Source organism: Teleopsis dalmanni, chromosome 1 (assembly GCF_002237135.1).
Source record: "Teleopsis dalmanni isolate 2A chromosome 1, ASM223713v2, whole genome shotgun sequence".
In the NCBI taxonomy this organism is placed as follows: Eukaryota; Metazoa; Arthropoda; class Insecta; order Diptera; family Diopsidae; genus Teleopsis; species Teleopsis dalmanni.
The window spans coordinates 71,572,968-71,592,560 of NC_051846.1; the positions used below are offsets into that span (position 1 = coordinate 71,572,968).

Consider the following 19,593-nt stretch of genomic DNA (forward strand, 5'->3'; position numbering starts at 1 on the left):
AAGCTTCATTAAGTATTGAGGTAAGACCTGCTACCTGCTCGTCCAGATCATTTATATTCTCTGACGGATAAAGAGTAGTGTTTGTCAACAGCTCATTTATAGATGATTTGTACTTTGTCCAGTTTGTATTCCTGACATTTCTGAAAGTTTCTAAACTGGGGGTACTTGATTTCTTTAAGTTTATAGAAAATTCTAAAATCATATGGTCTGAAAAAGAGTGTCTAGTGGACACTTTCCATTTTCTTATAGACCCATGAATTTTGGCAGTAGTCACGGTAATGTCTAAAACCTCCTGCCTGTTTTTGGTAACAAAAGTCGGCCTATTACCGTCATTACATATAAAAAGATTATTACTAAAAATAAAATCGAAAAGTAACTCACCACGTTCATTCGTGTTTGAGCTGCCCCATATTTCATGGTGCGCATTTGCGTCGCAACCCAAAATGATATCTGCACCAAGTCTCCTAGCGTCAATTGTCAGCTGTTTTAGGCTACTTGATGGTAACTCTTCGTGATCATGAGCCATATATGCAGATACCGCCCATATCTGGCCCCAAGGTCCCTCAATACTTACTGCGGTTAGGTCTTTGTCACTATACTGCGAAAGCATGAGAGCGTTATATATTTTATTTATTAATATGCAGGATCTAGGCTTACCCTTGTTTACCGCATACATTAAGTCAAAGTTTTTAGTCCTGAGTCCGCAGACAAGATCCTTGAAAACCCATGGCTCTTGCACCAGGACCATATCAGCCTCGTTGTTGCTGAGGCATTGCAACAAGCTGGCGGACGCAGCCTTGCAGTGGTGCAGGTTAATTTGTAGTACCCGCATCATGATTTGTTTTGGATGTGGTAGTGTCCACCACTGTAACGTCAAGCGCGCTATCTTCTTCAGATTCATTTTCAGAGTTCAAAAGTTCTTCTTCGTCAAAAAGATAGCGCGTACCAATACTCTCTTCAGATGTAATTGAAGGAGCTGGAGAGGACATAGTCACGTCCATATTTATTGAATCAGAAGTGGTAGGCAGTATTTCTACTGGGCCCACTGAGTAAGCGGTAGCAGTTACAATATCGCCCGCTTCCATTATGGTATCAACAGTGCCTTGCGGTGCTGCTGGACCTGTGTCATTAGGTAAGGATTGCTCCTCGTCCTTTTTATATACCCTCATTGTGATGGCTGAGAAACCGTAGTTAATAACACCATTTGATTTCGCCAAAGTGGCCAAGGATGCTTTGTCAATCACAAAACTGACCGACCTATATTTACCCTTGACTTCCTCCAGCTTGGTAATCTTCCACGTTGATGTGTTTAACTGTCGGTTTTCTAAGATCAACAGAACGCTGATCTGCGCAGGCGATAAGTTTCACATGGCCCTGATGCCATCCACTATCGCGACAAGTGGGACCGTCTCCAGGAAAGTCCTTCAGGAGATCGACATAAATGTCAAGGAGCTTGAGCTCAATTAAGTCCCACTTAGCAGGTGTAATTGTGCCATCCGGGTCATTTTCATCAATGACTCCCATTATTAAAGAACCCTTCAGCATGTCGCTAAAGGATTTTGCATTTGTGGCGTTGCCACGAAATTTTGCCTTTTTGGCATCAGGTTTTGAAGCTGACTCATCTAATGAGCGCTGTCGCTTCGTAGCAGGTTCCTGCTTGTCCTTCGAGGTATCGAGGACCTGCTTAGCCCAGGCAATCCTGGCCTTCATAGATTCGGATGTAACCGAAATATTGCCGTATCTTTCGAGCAGTCTAGTCGCCGCTCGGCGTTCCTTGTAACTCCTCCTCCCAGGAGGGCCTGACCGAATTAGTGGTCCGGAGCGCGTCGATACATTTTGTTTATGATTTGGAGGCACCTTTTTATTACCACTGGAAGTCGCGGTAGGTACCTTGTTTGGACACTTAGTGTCCGAAGATTTTGAGCTCTGTTTAGCCGAGCTCTCCGCTATAGAATTTTTATTTTTATTAGTTATTGGTTCATTCATATTTAAACCCACGAGTTGCGGAGAAGGGAGGGTCCATCCGGGCAGAGATCCGCAATACCCGGATAAGGCTAAATTACAACCGGAGGGCGCCAGTTATCCGGAGGTCTCCGTTTAAAAACACACTGACGTAGTGCTATTCATCTCATCGGCACGGGTCGAATAACACCGGAGATTACGGGTTTTATCGAGTTTTCCTCTCTAGATCCATGATGTTCTGTTATGCCGACATGATAGCCAACATGAAAAACAGGTTCACCTCGAGAAGGATGTGATAATATATCACGCATCATGGTCTTGATATGGCATAGGCTCAAGGTATTTACATACTGTATTACGCATAACCATATCCCGTTCAAACTAGAACACGAACAGAAACAAATGATAACAGAACAAATGACAGCGAATATGAGTCGAATGAGTGTTATGAATACAAATATAGTGTCTCTGCTGTACAAGTAAATTCGTTAAAGGAGAACGAAAATGAACTTTTGAAATGGGAGCTCAAAGTGTTGAAACGAGAGCTAAACATAGAAAGACGAGAAAAAGAAATATTAATCAGAGAAAATAAAACATTAAAAAAAGAAAGTCAACAAAATGAAATAAAAGATTATGCGTTAAATAATGAAGTTAAGTTTTCAACTATAAAAAAATTGCTGTCAGAATTTTTTGGAACTGGTGACAACTTTCAGCTTTGGGAAGCACAATTACAAAGTATTCGAACGGCTTATAAACTGGATGATAATAATATCAGAGCACTTATTTCTAACAAACTCAACGGAAAAGCGTTAAAGTGGCTACAAACAAGAAATGATTTAATGACAGTACCAATCGAAAACCTAATAAACGATATGGGGAAACTGTTTGAAGATCACTCAACGAAACTGCAGCTGAAACGTACATTTGAAGCCAGAAGGTGGCAAACAAATGAGACTTTTGAAGAATATTTTTACGATAAGACCATTCTCGCGGGTAAGTTGTGCATTGACGAAACTGAGCTGCTGGAGTACATTGTGGAGGGGATTCCTGACTATGGTCTATGCTCACAAGCTAAATTACAATGTTTCCGTGACAAGTACCAACTGTTGGAAGCGTTCCACAAAATAAGCCTTCCAAAACCAGCAACGTTGAAACAATCATTGACTGTTCGCCAGAGCACTTCGAATGAAACACCAACCTCAGCCGATTTTGTGGTTTCTGCATCGACTCGTTTCTATAATTGCAACTCTCTTGGGTATGTTGCAGCTGAATGTCGTAAACCAAAGCGGGAGCCGAGGGCGTGTTACGTTTGTGCGCAAATGGGACATCGAGCAGCTGACTGCTCAATGAGGAAAACGCAAGTTCATTATGCCGACGCTGTTGAGGGTGATAACGAATACGTAAGAAATGTAGAATTTAGTTTTAATTATTCAAATATTGATCATTCACTTTTATTAGAATCATTAATTGACACTGGTAGTCCAATCAGTTTTATACGGCAACAGTTCGTGCCACTTGTTAAGTTAATAAAACAAAAAAAATGTAACATTTTAAATTTTTGTGGTATAAACAAAAGTCATTTACAAATACTTGGACAAATAGTGTGCACAGTTTTATATTATAATAAAAAAATAAATCTTAAATTATTCATAGTAGCTAATGAAACAATGAGTTACCCAGTTCTATTAGGAAGAGATTTTTTGAAGAAAGCTAAATTAAAATTAGTAATACAACATGATCAAACTGAGCAGTTAATTAATTTTAATCAAAAAATAAAGATTGTGATGAAAATACTATTAACGATTTAATGAATATTGAATACTATGAACCAATTCATGAGATTAGTGTTAATAATAGTGATGTTGACTACAATACTAGAAAGAAATTTAATATGTTGTATGAAGATTATGTAAACCGCAAACGTCCAGATGAACCTAAGATAAAGTGCGAAATGAAATTAATTTTAAATGATGATAAACCCTTCCAATACCACCCACGTAGGCTATCATATCACGAAAAGCAACAAGTAGAGTCAATTATTGACGAGTTAATGAGAAAAAAAGTTGTGAGGCCTAGTAATTCAGAATATGCATCTCCTATTGTTCTGATTAAAAAGAAAACAGGTGCTACCCGACTTTGTGTAGATTTCAGAACTTTGAACAAAGCCATATTGAAAGATAACTATCCACTACCATTAATCGACGATTTACTTGATCGACTGGCGGGGAAAACTTTATTTTCATTGTTAGATTTAAAGAGTGCTTTTTATCACGTGCATATGAGTGAGGATTCTATTAAATATACTGCTTTCGTAACTCCATTAGGACAGTTTGAATTTTTAAAAATGCCTTTCGGGTTAAGAAATGCACCTTCGGTTTTCCAACGTTTTGTGAACCAAGTTTTTGACGATTTGATCAGAACAGGAAAAATAGCGATATATTTGGATGATATAATGATCGCCACGAAATCTGCTGACGAACATTTACAAATTTTGACAGAAGTTTTCGACAGATTAGTAAATAATAAATTAGAGCTGCGTTTAGATAAGTGTAGATTCATGGAATCAAAAATAAACTATCTAGGCTATATAATTTCTAAAGAAGGGATACAACCTGACGGAAAGAATATAGAATCAGTTGTTAATTTTCCAGTGCCGCATAGCGCTAAAACAGTTCATAGTTTTCTTGGATTGTGTTCATATTTTAGAAGATTTATTCAATAGTTTTCATTATTAGCACAACCATTATATGACTTAGTTCGCAAGAACTTAGTTTTTCAGTTTGGACTTAAAGAAGTAGAATGTTTTGAAACTCTTAAACAAAAATTAATTGATACTCCTATTCTTGCGATATACGACCCAAGAGACCAAACAGAACTACACTGTGATGCTAGTTCACATGGTTTCGGGGCTATAATGTTACAAAAACAGGGGATGGTAAGCTTCACCCAATTTTCTATTTTTCAAAAAGAACAACTGAACATGAATCAAAGTATCACAGTTTCGAGTTAGAAACATTAGCTATTATTTATGCTCTAAGCAGATTCAGGATATATTTACATGGAATAAAATTTAAAATTGTAACCGATTGTCATTCATTAGCGTTAACCTTAAACAAAAAAGAAATAAATCCCAGGATAGCTAGATAGGCCCTGGAGTAAGAAAATTTTGATTACTCTTTAGAGCACCGTAAAGAAGAAAAGATGCAGCACGTAGATGCACTTAGTAGAAATACGAATATACTAGTGCTAGAAGAAAATACTTTTGAACAAAATCTATCCATATGTCAGTACCAAGATGAAGTAATTAATGAGATAAGGAAGAAATTAGGAAAAGAAGAGAGTAGTTACTTTGAAATGAGAAATGGGCTGGTCTACAAAAAGAAAGGAAACACAATACTGCTTTATGTGCCAAACAATATGGAGAGGAATATACTACAGCTTTATCATGATGATATGGGACATTTCGGATGCGATAAAGTTGCTGATTCTATACTTAAATCTTATTGGTTTCCGAAACTCAGAACAAAAATAAAAGATCATATCGCCAATTGTCTAAAGTGCATAACTTTTTCAGCAAAGTGTGGAAAGCACGAGGGGTATTTACACAATATTCCAAAGGGCTTAGTCCCTTTTGAAACTATCCACATTGATCATTTTGGTCCAGTTACAATTAAAAACTCTAAAAAGAAATATGTATTCTTGGTAGTAGATGCTTTTTCTAAGTTTGTTAAATTGTATGCTACGCGAACAACTAGCACAAGAGAAGTTTTAGGGTGTTTAAAATCATATTTTAATTCGTATAGTAGACCAAATATTATTATTCCCGATCGAGGGAGTGCATTTACATCAAAAGACTTTGAAGATTTTCTTAGTTGCTGTAATATTCGACATATAAAAATCGCCACAGGTTCGCTACAAGCGAATGGTCAAGTAGAGAGAATAAATCGGAGTTTAGCACCAATGATTGCTAAAATGACTAACGCAGGGTATACAGCTTCGTTAGATCAAATTATGCCTGATATAGAGTACGCTTTTAATAATACTGTAACATAAAATTTACACTCATAAATTTTACAACGCAATAATGTAATAATACAAAACAAAATATATATAATAATAAAATAAAAAACATCAAAAACAATAATAAAACTTGTAAACAACGCACCGTTGCAATTACAAAAACAAATCTACTGTTTGCTTCGCACCTCGCGTATATAAAAGGCGAAGCAAAAGCGCAAGGCAGGCATTCAGCAAGACATCGAGCTAAGAACAGGTTGCTCCATATTACACATGCTGAAACACCAAGAATCGAAATTTACATCTCGATTTCTATTTTGTTTGATCTTTTTATTTTTAATAGAAACACACATTTCTATTAAAATTCATTATTAATAACGAAATTAACATTTCGTTAGTAATAGAAATATAAATTTCTATTACTCATTTGCTCATAACGAAATCATATTTTCGTTAATAAATTACTTGTTAAGGTGATAATAACACATGAATATTATCACCCATACCAAATCCATTGTATAAAGAAGAAATTCACATTTCTTCAAACCTTTTGTCAGGGGCGTCGAAATTAACATTTCCACGCCAAATTCATTGTATAGAGAAGAAATTCACATTTCTTCAAACATTTTGTCAGGGGCATTGAAATTAACATTTCTACGCCAAACCAACTAACTTCACCGAGGAAGGTAACCACATCATCGCACCAACGTCATCGTCCACCGTGTATTCACACTTTCCACTGTTTCTAACAAATAAATTTATTGTAGGACTGGACCTGGAATCCGGCGAGCAACACCCCGGCCAAAAGGTTCGTTACAATACGATTCATAGAAGTACTGGAATAACACCGAGTGAACTATTATTTGGAATTAGACAAAAGGGAATGGTTTTGGACTATTTGAAAGAGAATTTAGACGAGTTAAGGTCTGGTGACGTTCAGAAAGATCTTAAGCAAGTAAGAAAAGGCTTCAGATCAAATTGTAAAAAATCAAAACTACAATAAATCGCTTAAAGATCGTCATAGAATTCAGAAAACATACGAAGTAGGAGAATATGTAGTAGTGAAAAATTTTGTGAGTGAGGTAGGCGCCAGTAAAAAGATTTTGCCAAAATATAAAGAACCCTATAGGATTACTAAAGTTCTACCTAATGATCGATATTTAGTAAAGGATGTAGAGGGATTCCAAGTTAGTCAGATACCTTATGAGGGGGTATGGGAAGCGGCAAATATTAAGCCATGGATTGGTAATTCTTATCGAAAAGATTCAATCGGGACGATTGCGGGTCAGGATGGCCGAACTGTGGCAACGCTAAATTAAGAGTGACACATAGTTTTTGACATATAGTATGAAACGAGTCAGTTATAGTTAAGCATTGTACGAAAAGAGTAAAAAACTGAAATGTGCTAAAAATAAAGAAAAACTATTGCTTAAAAAACTGAGGTTGCGTCCTTAATATGAGATTTACACTTTATCTTGTAATTTGTGTGTATGTGAGAACTAATGTACTTTTTATATTTGAGCCAGTTTGTTCTAGGACTTGTAAGACTTGTAGGACTTGTATTGGAACAGTCACGAAGCAGAGGAGCATCAAGTAAACAAAATGTAACTGGAGAATGGTCAGAAGACAAATCGCAGCTTGTGTATGTTGATATACAATTTCTGCACATGTCTTTGGTTACAGCGAAGGCTATTAGGTCTGGTATTTTATTATTATCGGCAGGCCAATATGTCGGCTACCCACGAGAGATTACGTCTAGTGCATATTTTTTATTTAGAATAGAATTGTAAAGCTATTTACCTTTTGGATTACAGAGCCGGGAACCGCAATACGTGTGCTTGGTGTTGTAATCTCCTGCTGCAAGAAATCTGTCACCTAGAGATAAGAAGTGATCCGTAAATTGGGTCTCAGTAATGTTGAAGCGACGCGTGCAGTAAACTGCCGATAAAGTTAAATTTTTTGCATTGTGCTCAAGGAATATTGATAGAAAATTGTGTTATTGATATGAATTATTGATATGAACTGAGCTAAGCTCTGGGTGAGAGTGGAGATCATTATTTCCAAACTATTACTTTGAACTGGAGGCGCTTGTTGATTGTCAGATTTAACGCCATTAGCATATGAAACACCTGGTGTAATAGGCTTAGAAGTTAAAGGTTGGGGTACTTCAACTAATTTAATGGGGTTGCTTCTTGTAGGATTACGCAACGCTTCTTTCTGTAGAGCTAACCTGTGCTTCAGTTCTTTATAAATAGGACAGCCTCTGTAGTTTGCAGTGTGATTTCCACTGCAGTTACTATATTTTTTGGAGTTGGTATCCTTTAATGCTTTTTTATCGCATTCGGAACTATGGTGAAGCTCACCACAAGCTACGCACACTGTACGAAGAGTGCAATATGACTTAGTAAGGCCATACTCTTGGCAGTTTGTGCATTGCACCGGACCATTTCTTTTGTGGGGCTCCTCAACGCTAATTCTGCGGTGAAGTGAATACTGTAGGTTGTAAATAGGATGGCTCTCATTTTTTTAAGCTAAGAAACTTCCGGGTGAAATTCAACTTTGAACATAGGTTGTGGGATTTTATCTTTGTTTACAATGTTTATAACTGCTCTAGGGCTAAAGCCTTTTTCGCTTAAGGCATTTGTGATTTCAATAGGTTCTACATTTGACTCAATACCTTTGATAACAACAAGGCGTTTGCTACTCTTCAGTTGATATGTGTAGTAATTTTTCTTGTTATCGTCAAAATGTTTGGTAATGACCCTGAAATTTTTTTCAGTGTCAATTTGAATCTTAGTTTCGTGTATATTGCCCCTGGTTAAGGGAACAATATGAAAAGTATTGCTACCAATCAGATCTGCCAGAAGTGTAACAAGGGTATTTGAACTGCATTCACGTAGGTAAATTGGAGGGGGCTTAAACTTTTTGATAGTAGGCTGATTAGCTTCGTCTATAGATTCAGCTAGTTCAGCAAATCTATTGCCAGAAAGTATATTTGTGGGTGCACTATCTTTGTTAATTTTGTTTATTTTAGCACCTCTTAAGTTGCTTTTTTGAGGACTAAGTTTTCGTTTAATATTGACATAGCGTTCCATGCCTGTTTGGAGTTAAGTTTTATTTTTGGACTCGCTAAGTCGGAAAATGCAGGCGATGCTGCTGAAGATTCAATGTTTGGTGAGCTTTTATCGGTTTGTGTAGTCTTCTGGGGCAACTTGTTTGATGCGTCTATTACTAGATAAGCATTACGTTTGTTTGGAATGCTTATTGTATGTCTTCTCTCTGGGGGAGGATTTGAATTACTCATTTTCATACGTGGTTTTGTATGCAAATAGCAGGTTTGCTATAAAATTTACTTATTTTTTTTTTTGCTATTGAAATAAGTTGAATTAAAATTAAATTTAATATAAATATAAATAAAAATCAAATTAAATTGATATAAAAAATAAAAAAAGATGAAGAAAAGATAAAAAAAAAAATTAATTATGTATATTATATTTTATATTGTAATAAATAAATATAAATAATAAATTAAATAAGTAAAATAAAATTACAATGTAACCAGTTGTGATGACCGTATTGTGTTGTGCAATGTTGTGTTGTGTTATGTTGTGTTATGGCGTGTTATGACGTGTTGTGTTGTATTGTAAACTTAGCTTTGTGTTAGCTTTTGTGGAACTCCTTTTCAATAGAATAATATCTGTCTCCATCAGCACTTTTTTTGTTGTGTATATGTATGCACAAAACCGCACTGATATATTTTGTTTCTCAAAATTTTTATTATTTTTTAACTTTAAATGATGATCTGCTGTCTCTATCAGCTATTTGAGCATTTAAGTTTAAGTAGTGCAAAAGCAGCGCTATTTTTAAATTAACATTTTATGCATTTTTCACTTTTAGAATTGTTTTTTATTGATAATTGTTATTCTTTCTGTGTTTTTATATTAATTACAAAAGTGGTTTTTACAAAAATGCTTAATTTAAATAGTTTTGAGTGCGAATTTTAACTTTTTCGGAGAGCGACTTGAAAACACGTTCGCTCACTTTAAAGTACTATGTACAAAAAAAAAAAAAATTTTTTTTTGCTTCTAAGATATTATTCTTGTGTAGAAAATGTAAACAAAGTAAATAAAAGTAGAAAAATTTTAAATATTTACTTTGAATTAATGAAAAAGCTATATATAAAACTCTTCAGAAAAATGATATACTCTTATTAAATATTATTGAAAAAATTAATTTAAAAAACAATCATTATAAAACGTTGTTTGGATTAATCGCCTTTAAAATATTAATTGTTCATTGATATGTTTTCTCTGACAAAGTGCTTTTATTTGTAAGAAACTCAAAATGCAAATAATTTTCCATAGTGATGATGAACAAAAGAAAATTCTTATCAGAAAAACAGAAAAATTTGTTTTAATAATTTAATAATATGAATTTTTAAGAATGTATAATTATATTATAGAATATATTAATGTACCATAAGTATAATAAAATAAGTCAACCTTATGGTACATTACGCTGTAGAAGCGTATATTAGAGAAAATGTGATTATTTTTTATTTTATTTTATAACAGTAGCAGAGTTTAATAACTGTTTGACTTTTAGTTTCATGTTTCTGGAAAAAAGATGCAGTAGTTGATTTAATGATAGAGCGTGAAAGATTGTTTTTTTATTGTTTGAAATTTTTATTATATAAATGCAATTGTTTTCATATATAAATGGAAATACCATATGTATATTAAAAAAATGCATATTGAGACTACTCTTTCAATAATACTCATTAATTATCCGATTATATTAAAAGTCTATTCAAATTTACATTCTCTTTTATAACAATAAAATATATCTATTACATTATTCTAATCATATTCACTTATTTTACTTTTATGCATAATGTATTACATAAACTTCAAATATATTGCCTTGATTTCATATATTACTATATTGACAACATTCTTATAGCTTCTACGTCCATAGAGGAGCATGAACATCATCTCTGAACAGTGTTTACTATTTTGCGCCAACATAGACTCAGGATAAATGTCAACAAATGCCAATTTGGTAAATCGGAAATTCTCTTTCTGGGCTACACGGTCAGCAAGAATGGCATTAACCACCACAGGACCGCATTGAAGCAATAGTGAACTACAAACAACCTGACACAATCAGTGAGCTAGCACGTTTTCTAGGTGTTCTGAATTACTACCGGCGTTGCATACCACACCTATCGCAACATCAAGCACAGCTTAGTCATCTGGTACGAAACATTAAAAAGAATGACAAACGAAAAATCTCTTGAACCACCGGAAGTATCGATGCGTTTAATAACTATAAACACAGCGTTGCGAATGCTGCACTAATTGCACATCCATCACCTGATGCTGAGCTTGCACTTATCTCTGATGCATCTGACGTTGCTATTGGTGCTACCGTAGAACAATATGACTAGGGCACTTGGGTACCATCTGGGTTTTTTTTAGAGAAACTCTCAGCAACTAAATAAAATTACAGCGCATATGATACAGAATTATTAGCAATCTACAGCGCCATTCGTTTTTTGAAACACCTCTTTGAGGTACGAATTTTCGTCATTAAAACGGACCACAAACCGCTGATATATGCTTTCACACAGAAACCAGAGAAGGTTTCTGTTCTTCACCATTCTATTTCTTCACCATAGTTCCGAATGCCATAAAAAAGCATTAAAGGATACCAACTCCAAAAAATATAGTTACAGTGGAAATCACACTGCAAACTACAGAGGCTGTCCTATTTATAAAGAACTGAAGCACAGGTTAGCTCTACAGAAAGAAGCGTTGCGTAATCCTACAAGAAGCAACCCCATTAAATTAGTTGAAGTACCCCAACCTTTAACTTCTAAGCCTATTACACCAGGTGTTTCATATGCTAATGGCGTTAAATCTGACAATCAACAAGCGCCTCCAGTTCAAAGTAATAGTTTGGAAATAATGATCTCCACTCTCACCCAGAGCTTAGCTCAGTTCATATCAATAATTCATATCAATAACACAATTTTCTATCAATATTCCTTGAGCACAATGCAAAAAATTTAACTTTATCGGCAGTTTACTGCACGCGTCGCTTCAACATTACTGAGACCCAATTTACGGATCACTTCTTATCTCTAGGTGACAGATTTCTTGCAGCAGGAGATTACAACACCAAGCACACGTATTGCGGTTCCCGGCTCTGTAATCCAAAAGGTAAATAGCTTTACAATTCTATTCTAAATAAAAAATATGCACTAGACGTAATCTCTCGTGGGTAGCCGACATATTGGCCTGCCGATAATAATAAAATACCAGACCTAATAGCCTTCGCTGTAACCAAAGACATGTGCAGAAATTGTATATCAACATACACAAGCTGCGATTTGTCTTCTGACCATTCTCCAGTTACATTTTGTTTACTTGATGCTCCTCTGCTTCGTGACTGTTCCAATACAAGTCCTACAAGTCTTACAAGTCCTAGAACAAACTGGCTCAAATATAAAAAGTACATTAGTTCTCACATACACACAAATTACAAGATAAAGTGTAAATCTCATATTAAGGACGCAACCTCAGTTTTTTAAGCAATAGTTTTTCTTTATTTTTAGCACATTTCAGTTTTTTACTCTTTTCGTACAATGCTTAACTATAACTGACTCGTTTCATACTATATGTCAAAAACTATGTGTCACTCTTAATTTAGCGTTGCCACAGTTCGGCCATCCTGACCCGCAATCGTCCCGATTGAATCTTTTCGATAAGAATTACCAATCCATGGCTTAATATTTGCCGCTTCCCATACCCCCTCATAAGGTATCTGACTAACTTGGAATCCCTCTACATCCTTTACTAAATATCGATCATTAGGTAGAACTTTAGTAATCCTATAGGGTTCTTTATATTTTGGCAAAATCTTTTTACTGGCGCCTACCTCACTCACAAAATTTTTCACTACTACATATTCTCCTACTTCGTATGTTTTCTGAATTCTATGACGATCTTTAAGCGATTTATTGTAGTTTTGATTTTTTACAATTTGATCTAAAGCCTCTTTTCTTACTTGCTTAAGATCTTTCTGAACGTCACCAGACCTTAACTCGTCTAAATTCTCTTTCAAATAGTCCACAACCATTCCCTTTTGTCTAATTCCAAATAATAGTTCACTCGGTGTTATTCCAGTACTTCTATGAATCGTATTGTAACGAACCTTTTTGGCCGGGGTGTTGCTCGCCGGATTCCAGGTCCAGTCCTACAATAAATTTATTTGTTAGAAATAGTGGAAAGTGTGAATACACGGTGGACGATGACGTTGGTGCGATGATGTGGTTACCTTCCTCGGTGAAGTTAGTTGGTTTGGCGTAGAAATGTTAATTTCAATGCCCCTGACAAAATGTTTGAAGAAATGTGAATTTCTTCTCTATACAATGAATTTGGCGTGGAAATGTTAATTTCGACGCCCCTGACAAAAGGTTTGAAGAAATGTGAATTTCTTCTTTATACAATGGATTTGGTATGGGTGATAATATTCATGTGTTATTATCACCTTAACAAGTAATTTATTAACGAAAATATGATTTCGTTATGAGCAAATGAGTAATAGAAATTTATATTTCTATTACTAACGAAATGTTAATTTCGTTATTAATAATGAATTTTAATAGAAATGTGTGTTTCTGTTAAAAATAAAAAAATCAAACAAAATAGAAATCGAGATGTAAATTTCGATTCTTGGTGTTTCAGCATGTGTAATATGGAGCAACCTGTTCTTAGCTCGATGTCTTGCTGAATGCCTGCCTTGCGCTTTTGCTTCGCCTTTTATATACGCGAGGTGCGAAGCAAACAGTAGATTTGTTTTTGTAATTGCAACGGTGCGTTGTTTACAAGTTTTATTATTGTTTTTGATGTTTTTTATTTTATTATTATATATGTTTTGTTTTGTATTATTACATTATTGCGTTGTAAAATTTATGAGTGTAAATTTTATGTTACAGTATTATTAAAAGCGTACTCTATATCAGGCATAATTTGATCTAACGAAGCTGTATACCCTGCGTTAGTCATTTTAGCAATCATTGGTGCTAAACTCCGATTTATTCTCTCTACTTGACCATTCGCTTGTAGCGAACCTGTGGCGATTTTTATATGTCGAATATTACAGCAACTAAGAAAATCTTCAAAGTCTTTTGATGTAAATGCACTCCCTCGATCGGGAATAATAATATTTGGTCTACTATACGAATTAAAATATGATTTTAAACACCCTAAAACTTCTCTTGTGCTAGTTGTTCGCGTAGCATACAATTTAACAAACTTAGAAAAAGCATCTACTACCAAGAATACATATTTCTTTTTAGAGTTTTTAATTGTAACTGGACCAAAATGATCAATGTGGATAGTTTCAAAAGGGACTAAGCCCTTTGGAATATTGTGTAAATACCCCTCGTGCTTTCCACACTTTGCTGAAAAAGTTATGCACTTTAGACAATTGGCGATATGATCTTTTATTTTTGTTCTGAGTTTCGGAAACCAATAAGATTTAAGTATAGAATCAGCAACTTTATCGCATCCGAAATGTCCCATATCATCATGATAAAGCTGTAGTATATTCCTCTCCATATTGTTTGGCACATAAAGCAGTATTGTGTTTCCTTTCTTTTTGTAGACCAGCCCATTTCTCATTTCAAAGTAACTACTCTCTTCTTTTCCTAATTTCTTCCTTATCTCATTAATTACTTCATCTTGGTACTGACATATGGATAGATTTTGTTCAAAAGTATTTTCTTCTAGCACTAGTATATTCGTATTTCTACTAAGTGCATCTACGTGCTGCATCTTTTCTTCTTTACGGTGCTCTAAAGAGTAATCAAAATTTTCTTACTCCAGGGCCTATCTAGCTATCCTGGGATTTATTTCTTTTTTGTTTAAGGTTAACGCTAATGAATGACAATTGGTTACAATTTTAAATTTTATTCCATGTAAATATATCCTGAATCTGCTTAGAGCATAAATAATAGCTAATGTTTCTAACTCGAAACTGTGATACTTTGATTCATGTTCAGTTGTTCTTTTTGAAAAATAGAAAATTGGGTGAAGCTTACCATCCCCTTTTTTTGTAACATTATAGCCCCGAAACCATGTGAACTAGCATCACAGTGTAGTTCTGTTTGGTCTCTTGGGTCGTATATCGCAAGAATAGGAGTATCAATTAATTTTTGTTTAAGAGTTTCAAAACATTCTACTTCTTTAAGTCCAAACTGAAAAACTAAGTTCTTGCGAACTAAGTCATATAATGGTTGTGCTAATAATGAAAACTATTGAATAAATCTTCTAAAATATGAACACAATCCAAGAAAACTATGAACTGTTTTAGCGCTATGCGGCACTGGAAAATTAACAACTGATTCTATATTCTTTCCGTCAGGTTGTATCCCTTCTTTAGAAATTATATAGCCTAGATAGTTTATTTTTGATTCCATGAATCTACACTTATCTAAACGCAGCTCTAATTTATTATTTACTAATCTGTCGAACACTTCTGTCAAAATTTGTAAATGTTCGTCAGCAGATTTCGTGGCGATCATTATATCATCCAAATATATCGCTATTTTTCCTGTTCTGATCAAATCGTCAAAAACTTGGTTCACAAAACGTTGGAAAACCGAAGGTGCATTTCTTAACCCGAAAGGCATTTTTAAAAATTCAAACTGTCCTAATGGAGTTACGAAAGCAGTATATTTAATAGAATCCTCACTCATATGCACGTGATAAAAAGCACTCTTTAAATCTAACAATGAAAATAAAGTTTTACCCGCCAGTCGATCAAGTAAATCGTCGATTAATGGTAGTGGATAGTTATCTTTCAATATGGCTTTGTTCAAAGTTCTGAAATCTACACAAAGTCGGGTAGCACCTGTTTTCTTTTTAATCAGAACAATAGGAGATGCATATTCTGAATTACTAGGCCTCACAACTTTTTTTCTCATTAACTCGTCAATAATTGACTCTACTTGTTGCTTTTCGTGATATGATAGCCTACGTGGGTGGTATTGGAAGGGTTTATCATCATTTAAAATTAATTTCATTTCGCACTTTATCTTAGGTTCATCTGGACGTTTGCGGTTTACATAATCTTCATACAACATATTAAATTTCTTTCTAGTATTGTAGTCAACATCACTATTATTAACACTAATCTCATGAATTGGTTCATAGTATTCAATATTCATTAAATCGTTAATAGTATTTTCATCACAATCTTTATTTTTTGATTAAAATTAATTAACTGCTCAGTTTGATCATGTTGTATTACTAATTTTAATTTAGCTTTCTTCAAAAAATCTCTTCCTAATAGAACTGGGTAACTCATTGTTTCATTAGCTACTATGAATAATTTAAGATTTATTTTTTTATTATAATATAAAACTGTGCACACTATTTGTCCAAGTATTTGTAAATGACTTTTGTTTATACCACAAAAATTTAAAATGTTACATTTTTTTTGTTTTATTAACTTAACAAGTGGCACGAACTGTTGCCGTATAAAACTGATTGGACTACCAGTGTCAATTAATGATTCTAATAAAAGTGAATGATCAATATTTGAATAATTAAAACTAAATTCTACATTTCTTACGTATTCGTTATCACCCTCAACAGCGTCGGCATAATGAACTTGCGTTTTCCTCATTGAGCAGTCAGCTGCTCGATGTCCCATTTGCGCACAAACGTAACACGCCCTCGGCTCCCGCTTTGGTTTACGACATTCAGCTGCAACATACCCAAGAGAGTTGCAATTATAGAAACGAGTCGATGCAGAAACCACAAAATCGGCTGAGGTTGGTGTTTCATTCGAAGTGCTCTGGCGAACAGTCAATGATTGTTTCAACGTTGCTGGTTTTGGAAGGCTTATTTTGTGGAACGCTTCCAACAGTTGGTACTTGTCACGGAAACATTGTAATTTAGCTTGTGAGCATAGACCATAGTCAGGAATCCCCTCCACAATGTACTCCAGCAGCTCAGTTTCGTCAATGCACAACTTACCCGCGAGAATGGTCTTATCGTAAAAATATTCTTCAAAAGTCTCATTTGTTTGCCACCTTCTGGCTTCAAATGTACGTTTCAGCTGCAGTTTCGTTGAGTGATCTTCAAACAGTTTCCCCATATCGTTTATTAGGTTTTCGATTGGTACTGTCATTAAATCATTTCTTGTTTGTAGCCACTTTAACGCTTTTCCGTTGAGTTTGTTAGAAATAAGTGCTCTGATATTATTATCATCCAGTTTATAAGCCGTTCGAATACTTTGTAATTGTGCTTCCCAAAGCTGAAAGTTGTCACCAGTTCCAGAAAATTCTGACAGCAATTTTTTTATAGTTGAAAACTTAACTTCATTATTTAACGCATAATCTTTTATTTCATTTTGTTGACTTTCTTTTTTTAATGTTTTATTTTCTCTGATTAATATTTCTTTTTCTCGTCTTTCTATGTTTAGCTCTCGTTTCAACACTTTGAGCTCCCATTTCAAAAGTTCATTTTCGTTCTCCTTTAACGAATTTACTTGTACAGCAGAGACACTATTATTATTTTCTTCTCGCTCAATATTTGTATTCATAACACTCATTCGACTCATATTCGCTGTCATTTGTTCTGTTATCATTTGTTTCTGACTTACAATTTCACTCATTTGATTCTTCTTTTTATGTGTTTGTATAATTTGTTGTTCCTCAAGAATATGATTCTCATCTTCTTCAGAGTTACTATTGTTGTTGTTTGCGCATGCATCGGCGTTGGCGCCAACATGTTCCGTAAGCGTCACATCATTTAATATTTTTGTCGTTTTTCCTAGAAAAACACCACGGCGTTCCTCAGGTATTTGAATTAATCGGCGGATTAATTCGTTTTTATTACCACTTGTTTTACATCCAAGCTCCTCCAACCAAGCTTTTAATTTAACTAACACTTCGTTCAATAATGTGTGTTACTGACACATAGATGGCGGCACTAATACTAAATAAATATTTTTTTTCGAAAGTGGCAACCTTTTTAGGCTTACTGTCAAAATCATATGTTAATTCGATCATTTCTTTACAAGTTACAGTGCTTTAAGTGAAGCTGCTTTTGAGTTTTGAAAAAAAAATGAATTCAAAGCAATTCCGTGTGCTGATTAATCATTGTTTTTTAATGAAAAAAAATATTGTTCAGTGCCAGGAATGGCTTGGAAAACATTATTTGGACTCTGCTCCATCAAAAAGAAGCATTTGTTATTGGTATGCCGAATTCAAACATTCCATCTACATTCCATGACATTCCATCTACTGGACGGTCAAATGACGCTGTTATTATATTGAGGGATATTGCTGACATTCTTCAGATATCAGCAGGCAGTGTACACACCATAATACACGAACATTTGGATATGAAAAAGGTGTTTTCCAAATGGGTGCCGCGTATCGATGATTCAAAGAGCTGTTTGGACATGTTTACGAGCAATAAGTCGAAGTTTTTGCGTCGGTACATCACGATGGATGAAACCTGGATCCACCATTTCCCTCCAGAGTCAAATCGGCAGTCTGTTGAGTGGCATGCAGTCGGTGAAAGCCGCCCAAAGCAACCAAAGACGCAGCAGTTGGCTGGCAAGGTTATGGCGTCTGTATTTTGGGATGCGCATGGAATAATATTCATCCACTATCTCCAGGAGGGGAAGACCATCAACAGCGACTATTATATAGCGTTATTGGAGCGTTTGAAAGACGAAATCGCAAAGAAACGGCCTCATATGGCGAAGAAAACAGTTTTGTTTCACCATGACAATGCACCGTGTCACAAGTCGATGAAAACGATGGCAAAATTGAACGAATTGAGCTACGAATTGCTGCCGCACCCACCGAATTCTCCAGATCTAGCCCTCAGCGACTACTGGCTCTTCGCAGATCTCAAAAAGATGCTCCGTGGTAAGAGATTTGGCTCAAATGATGAAGTAATCGCAGAAACTAACGCCTATTTTGAAGGCAAAGAAAAATCGTTTTAAAAAGACGGTATCGAAAAATTGCATAAGCGTTGGAATGATTGTGTCTCCCTAAAAGGGGACTATGTTCATGAATACAAACGAATTTTAGCAAAAAAATGTGTTTTAATTAGTTAGTCACACACATTATTGATCGAAGTGTTAAAGTATAAAGCTGAAATTTTTTGATGTCAGACATTTTATTAATGCTGAGTAATCCCACTTCTGATATTTTAAACAATAGTTATTCTTTATTTTTAGCTCATTTCAGTTTTTTACTCTTCTCGTACAATGCTTAACTATAACTGACTCGTTTCATACTACCATATATATCAAAAACTATGTGTCACTTTTAATTTAGCGTTGCCACAGTTTTAAACTCAATTCTGATTTCAGCAGCAGAAAACACCACCCCTAAAGACAATAAAGTACTTACAAATAGTGATCTCCGCATCGATCTCTGCGATCTCCGCATCATATATGATTTCCTGATTAATCCTGAAAACTGTATCAACTGCACTCCTACCTTCACTCCAGTTTCCATTTTCCGTACTTTTGCTGTAAAGGAACACATTATACCGGCAGCTTCGAATGTCAAAGCGT

At 35.0% G+C, this 19,593-nt stretch overlaps 1 protein-coding gene across 1 annotated transcript; it reads left to right on the plus strand.

Annotated features, from left to right (window-relative positions):
• The first annotated feature begins 2,834 nt into the window (after positions 1-2,834).
• Positions 2,835-3,460, plus strand: LOC119684792. Its single transcript, XM_038098920.1, has 2 exons — positions 2,835-3,362; positions 3,421-3,460. Exons 1-2 carry the CDS (start codon positions 2,835-2,837, stop codon positions 3,427-3,429), a joined length of 537 nt encoding a protein of 178 aa, XP_037954848.1. The 3' UTR covers positions 3,430-3,460.
• The last annotated feature ends 16,133 nt before the right edge of the window (positions 3,461-19,593 follow it).

Excerpts from the sequence above, each read along its gene's own strand:
- LOC119684792 (XM_038098920.1), top strand. The coding sequence starts at position 2,835 with ATGGGGAAACTGTTTGAAGATCACTCAACGAAACTGCAGCTGAAACGT.